Raw genomic sequence first — 7,046 nt, 5'->3', positions numbered from 1 at the left:
GTGACATAATAATATGTACAAAAACCCCTTGACATGTTTGTCTATGTAACAAACCTTCATGTGTACCCCCAAACGTAAAATTTAAAACAATTTTAAAGAAAGTACTTTCTGATTACATCACTGGTTTGATCAAGATCTGTTTGGTTAAGGGAATTTGAATTAATACCACCTGCTCTGAATTTCACAACTGATCCCAATATAAAATGAGTGCCCTATTGTAGACTACAGGGAAACACTAAAGTTAATAGGGGAAATCTATAAAATTATTTTGACACTAACATTGAGGGATAAATTTGGACTTAATGTTTCACATATATTTTCTGACACCGACATTAAAACAAGAAAATGCTCATTCCACAATGAGGAAATATTCCAATGAATTTTATTATCACCAGCATCTTTAAAAATTAAGAGGAATTTTCTGAGAGTATATATAAAAAATAAATTAAAGGCAAATATTTTGCTGTTAAGGATTTAAAAATAAAAACAGAGAGTATAAAATTGTCATTTCACTGTCCCCTCATTTAAAATTATAAGAATATAAGCAAATAACATCCAATGTCAGAAGAGATTCAGGGTGACCATTTGCAATATTTAGTGGCAAATTAGTAGCATCATGAAAAATTTCAATTCATTAAAAAAATACCTTTTATTTCAATAATAATTATGTTGAGCTTTATCTCTGTATATAAATTAGACTTCCTTTCAGCTTAGACAATTCCATTTTCTCCAACTGGGAGCTGTGAAGGATCAAGTCCTACTTTCTTCATTGATATGGCAATATCAAATAGATAGTCATAACACTCACACCTGTAAAAGAAAAAGCAAAAAGAACCAGTGTTTATTGAACAACAGAGTTCTCCAATCCTAAAGAATCACATTTCTCCTTGCTTGCAGTTAACTCTGCTTTGTTCCTAGTACACATTTTCTCTCAATTCTAGGCCAAAACTTTATTTTGCCCTCAACATTTTTAAAACACAGAAAGGAATCGTGTTAAGTCATGCAACCATATTACATACCTCTCAGGAAATGAAAGAGTTTAAAATATACTGCCTACATAAATTTACATATTTTTAAACTAGATGTCACTTTCTGAAATAGAACTTTCGTAACTTGGGATCTGTGTCTTCTTCCTCTATCAACATTCCTAGAGCCTTGCCAAACAATAGCTCATCCAATCAATACTTCTTGATGAATGACTATATAACAAAAATAAAGTATCTAGAAATAATGATAAACGATTTAAATTTAAACCAACTGACATACTTTATTTTCTTTCACATTTAGCGGGTGGTAACTTGTTTCCCATGTTGATTTACACTCACATGGTTTTGGCCTTCTCCCATGTTTCCCCCCACACATATACTCCATGACGTCTGACCAGTACTGCACAGGAGTCTGGGTATTCATTCATTGCATGAGCCATTCGATCTTTGAGGTCTTTCTCCTCAGGTGTATTCTCAATAATGGGTACCACTAACATATCATCATATCTGTAAGACAAAACAATGGATTTTTTTCCATTAAAAAAAAAATCAAGCATTGCTATGTATACAATATGTAATTTTTTCAAGTAACCAGTTAGACACGCTCTTTGTATCTGGAAAGCCACTCCAAATTATGAACAGGATATTGCATGTTATTCTATGTATCTTGTATAACCATCTCTATCAAAAGGTACCTTGGGAATGTGGCAGGCTTGGTCTAATCCTAAACCTAAGTGGTGGAAATTTGTAAAATATACCAAAACCTAACAAATCATCAAGATCATACAAATGTTTTCTTGAAGCAGGGACAATCATAATATTTACACAAGGAGATGGCAAATGATGTATTTCAGAATCAGAAGCATAGAAAAGATTAAAAATTGAATTATATATTAAGAATTTCCCAATAATACAAAATCACTGTATTTCATTTCTGCAGAACCCCAAAGTATCTGAGATAGCAAATCAATAAACACAAGCATGGTTTGTGGCACTAGTATCTCAGATACTTTGTAGCGCTAAAACTTAAAAAAAAATTTCTAGCTAAAGTATTCAGAAATTGCTACTGCAGGGCAAGCATAGACTAAGTAGTCATCTTGTGACTGATAACTTGGCCAACCATTATCATTAAGAGTACAGAGCTGCCCATTACTTCACTTAAGTAAAACAGAGGTAATTATACAATATCCTTAACTATGGCTGAGTGCGGTGGCTCATGGCTATAATCCCAGCACTTTGGGAAGCCAAGGCAGGTGGACTGCTTGAGCTCATGAATTCAAAACCAGCCTGGCCAACGTGGTGAAACCCAGTCTCTACAAAAAATACAAAAATCAGCCAGGTATGGTGGTGCATGCCTGTAGTCCCAGCTACTCGGAAGACTGAGGTGAGAGAATGGCTTGAGCCCGGGAGGCAGAGGTTGCATGAGTCAAGATTGAGCCACTACACTCTAGCCTGGGCAACAGAGCCAGACTCAGTCTCAAAAAAAAAAAAAAAAAAAACCCACTGTCCGTAATATTGAAGGAATGAATTGCTAGTCTCAAATCTTTCCTAATATTGGCCAAGAGAACCACAAACTTATATTTTTCTCTAGCATGCACTCAATAGTCAGATATATTTTCAGGAGCAAAATAATTTCACAGCAAAATAAGACCTGAAAGCAAATTCAAGCCAATCCTCCCACTTTACAAACATGACACTGATCCAGACAAGTTAAATGAGAAAGAGAGGATAGCCCTTTGACCCTCAAAGAGTATTGTTTTCACTGTACCATAGATACGTTGCTTCTGAAAGGGAGTACAATTATAATATAAATGTTATGTATATGTATACCATTATAAAACTATATGTATACATATATTATATACACATGTATATATGTATACATTATACAGATACATATGTTAACCTTCCCTGGTAAGAACTAGTACAGTCATGACAGAAACTGTTTCTGTCAATGTCAGATCACAGATATGATAGTGGTCCTATAAGATTATAATGGAGCTGAAAAACTTGTAACCTGCACGGACCTGGTGGACTGAACAAAGTGGGTGAACGTGGGAATAAAAAGATAAAGACAAGAGAGTACATTTGGAAGAAGGGGTCAGGGGCACCTTGCCTCTAGTGGACAAGGGCCCTGAGCTTTACATAGCCCTCCATATTTATTGGTAAAAGAGACAACAAGGAATGGGGGGTGATCGTGGGGGGGTGATTGTCAGGCAGCTGTCAGGCAGCCATTAGGTTCACAGCAGGCTTGTGAGACTGCATGCTTTGAACAATAGATGCTAGATTTCTCAACAGATAACTTCAAGGAGCCCTGCGCCAGGGAGTGATGTCCCTCAGCAAACCTTTTGGTGGCAGGCGCAGGGTGAGTTTGCTCACATCCTGCATTCATGATAAACAGTTTGCTGTTTGATCATACTGCCTCCAGTGGAATGCTGAGTTGGTCACGACCCCTTTGGCATTTTTGGCTCCCAAAAACTCCTATCGCCTAATGACTGCTTAGCTGTCATAAGGTTACAGCACAACATATTATGCAAGTATCTGTGGTGATGCTGGTGTAAAGAAACCTACTGTGCTGCTAGCTCTATGAAAGTACAGCATATACAATTATGTATAGTATTTAATATTTGATAATGATAATAAATGACTATGTTAGTAATTTATGTATTTATCACACTATAATTTAAAAACACTATTTTAGGGTGTACTCTTTCTACTTATATAGTTTTTAAAAAGTTAACTGTAAAGCAGCCTCAGGCAGGTCCTTCAGGAGGTATTCCAGAAGACGGCACTGTTATCACAGGAGATGTCAGCTCCATGCATGTTACTTGCCCCTGAAGACCTTCCAGTGAGACAAGGTGTGGAGGTGGAAGGCAGTGATATTGATGACCCTGACCTTGTGTACACCTAGGCTAATATATGTGTTTGTGTCTCAGATTTTAACAAAAAAAATTTAAAAAGTTAAAAAAAATTAAAATAGAAAAAAACTTACAGAATAAGGATATAAAGAAAATATTTTTGTATAGCTGTATAATGTGTGTTTCAAGGTACTATTACAAGAGTCCAAAAGTTAAAAAAAAAAAAAAAGTAAAAGCTTGATAAAGTAAAAAAGTTACAGTAAGCTGAGGTCATTATTAAAAAATGTTTTCAATAGATTTCGTGTAGCCTAAACGTACAATGTTTATAAAGTCTATAGCAGTGTAATGTCCTAGGCCTTCACATTTACTCACCACTCACTCACTGATTTACCCAGAGCAACTTCCAGTCCTGCAAGCTCCGTTCATGGTCAGGGCCTTAGACAGGCGTGACACTTTTTATCTTTTACATCGTATTTTTTTACTGAAACTTTTCTATGTTTAGATACACAAATACCTACCATTATGTTGCAAATGCCTACAGTACTTGGTACTGTAACCTGCTATGCAGGCTTGTAGCCTAGGAGCATTAGGCTATGCCCTGGGTGTGCAGTAGGCTATACCATCTAGGTTTGTGTATGTATACTCTGCTGTTCAAGCAATGATGAAATCACCTAGTGACACATTTTGCAGAATATATCCCCATCCACAGTGACATGTGACTGTATTTTAAAGATGTTCTTTATATAAAAGCTTAAAAAAAATACAGTAGAGAATTTTAAACTCCATCCTTTCTTACCTCATCCAGCTGTCATTGCCCTTTTGATTAGACTCAGGATTCTCTTCAAATTCAGACACAATAACACTGCCTCCTGAGCTGTGATAATGACTCTACTACTCATTTCCCAGCTAGGCTCCAACAAAACTGCAAAGGGCCACCATGTTTGGCCTCTCTACAAAATTGCAAAGACTCTCTTATGCTCTGTTCCTCTACCTTACCTTTTCCCTCTTTTCAGAAAAACTGATTCTTCTGACCATTTTTATTTCTTCACCAAAACAATAAAATTCATATGAAACTGATAGCACCCGTAAGGCCTCTCCTTCAGCCCCAGATATGGAAGAGGCAATCTGGGACTCTACTTTCTTCAGTATGTACACTTCTCTTAATTTAAATATTTAACTTTTGTAAATTGGTGTTTCACGGTCCCGAGGAATGCTTTAAGCACACAATAAATATTAACTGAAATCAAATCAATCTCTCAGTGCACTAGTTTAAACATGTACATTCCATTATGTGCAGTAAGAATATGATATTGTGGTAATAACACTTTAGTAAAACGGGCACCATTTTCCTCTAAACAAGGCAAGGTAGAATCAAGCCCTTTAGGAAATTAAGAGTGAAGGTTCAGGAATGAGAATGCTAATAAACTCAATGAAATGTTTAGCTTGTCCCTGAACACTGAGAACACGTTTCTTCATGCCATTATATTCTAGAATTATGAAGAATTACTACACTTTTGTGGACCGGTGAATTTATTTAAACTGATCTAGAATGGTAATCTACACTTACTATCCATATCACCTTCCACACTGAAAAATTCTAAAAATATAGAGATCTATTTTATTAAAAAAACTTACATAAATATGAAAATATTCCAGAAACACTAAATTAAATCATCATGAAGTACAAACTTTAGTCACTGCTCAAATTTCTGAAGACAAAGTGAAGGTGAAGAGATCTTTGGGTGCCTCAATACAGGAACATAGTCTTTCCATCATGACAGAACTCTCAGTCAAGATTTTTTTCAGTTTACTTAAACAAACATTTCATTATTCATATTGCTAAGAATTTACCACGGCTGGGATAGGGGCGGGAAAGGAGGAAAGACATCCCATTTGTGTCATAAGAATAGGTCTGGAAGTGTAATATTAAAGGGAGTATTATTTAACACAGATCTCACGACATCTCATTTATGCATAAAATGATCAGTATTCTATTTATCAAAGAGAAGGAAGAATTCTTTTCAAATTATTTAAGAAAAGGAAAAAAAATACCTATAATACCCTCCGGAAGTACATTTCTTTATTCCTTTTATCATCTCTTGATGTGTAATTTTAAACTCCCGTCCTGGAAAGAGAAGGGTGGCCATCACAGCAGCTTTAGAGTGGGTATGAATCACTGCACCTGCTCCTGGAGGAGGAATAAGAAAGCCGCATGCTCAATGAAGACCGAATTACAGCTTTTAAAGAAAAAAAGTCCATATAGTTATACATATGTATACATATGGTTATAGGCTTATTTTTCCTGGCATTGAATAAGTTGGTGGTGGGCACGAGGGTAAGTGGAATAATGGACCTTCCTCATAGGTTGATGTGAAAACTGAGTAAGTTCATGCACCAAGTTCTTGCATATGGTGGGTATCCAAGAAATGTTAACTGAAATAATAATTACCATTATTTAGAGGAGCCTACTCTGCAAATATTCTTTATGTTGAATACATTTTCTGCATACCTCTCATTGTGTAAGCATTCATGAAAAGAGGAGTACACTGGCTTTTTTTTAGCTTCTTAGATGGCAAAGGTCCACTTATGTCCTTTTCATTTATATCACAAACAAACATGTCTTCAGGCTATTTATAGAGGGAAAAAAAGAAAAAAAAGAAGGCTTACAAAATACCAACTAGAAATGTTTCTTTTCTTGTGTACCTATACACAAGATACAAGAAAGTGTTTATCTATAGTATATATACTTGTGTATATATTTAGTATACATATACATAGTGCTAATATATGTATATACTTTACATTTTAAATATATAATTATAGTTTCTCAAAATAATTTAACAATTTTGAGAAATAAAAAATGATTTCTACCAGTAAAAATATTCTCAAAAGTTTAATACAAATCTTAAAAACTAAAAAAATTTGAAGACAAAAAATGATAAGGAAAATTACTATTTATGTAATGATTTTACTGCTGTCATTTCATCAATTTAGCTTCTCAACTTTGCCTTATAATTTCACAACTATATTTCAGAGAGCCTATATAAAGAAATCAACATTCCGAAGATGGGTGTTAATATTTTTTTCCCCACATTTTGTAAAATAAAACCAAAATTTTAAGTAAAATTTTCTAACCCTTGAGATCTACAGGTTTTTCTTTTTTTTTTTTAACTTTTATTTTAGGTCCAGGGGTACATGTGGA

At 34.8% G+C, this 7,046-nt stretch overlaps 1 protein-coding gene across 2 annotated transcripts in view; it reads right to left on the bottom strand.

Annotated features, from left to right (window-relative positions):
- Positions 1 to 364: 364 nt before the first annotated feature.
- Positions 365 to 7,046, bottom strand: part of APIP (APAF1 interacting protein) — a 34,558-nt gene continuing 27,876 nt past the window's right edge. For both annotated transcript variants that reach the window (XM_023185498.1, XM_023185499.1), the window contains exons 4-7: positions 6,354 to 6,471; positions 5,897 to 6,032; positions 1,326 to 1,493; positions 365 to 810 (exon numbers count right to left, since the gene is read on the bottom strand). In XM_023185498.1, the coding sequence (XP_023041266.1) occupies positions 711 to 810; positions 1,326 to 1,493; positions 5,897 to 6,032; positions 6,354 to 6,471 (522 nt within the window). In that variant the 3' untranslated portion in view covers positions 365 to 710. The remainder of the gene's footprint in view (positions 811 to 1,325; positions 1,494 to 5,896; positions 6,033 to 6,353; positions 6,472 to 7,046) is intronic.

Source organism: Piliocolobus tephrosceles, chromosome 13 (genome assembly GCF_002776525.5).
Source record: "Piliocolobus tephrosceles isolate RC106 chromosome 13, ASM277652v3, whole genome shotgun sequence".
In the NCBI taxonomy this organism is placed as follows: domain Eukaryota; kingdom Metazoa; phylum Chordata; class Mammalia; order Primates; family Cercopithecidae; genus Piliocolobus; species Piliocolobus tephrosceles.
Note: the sequence above shows the minus strand (reverse complement) of the source record. Positions and strands in the feature narration are given on the sequence as shown.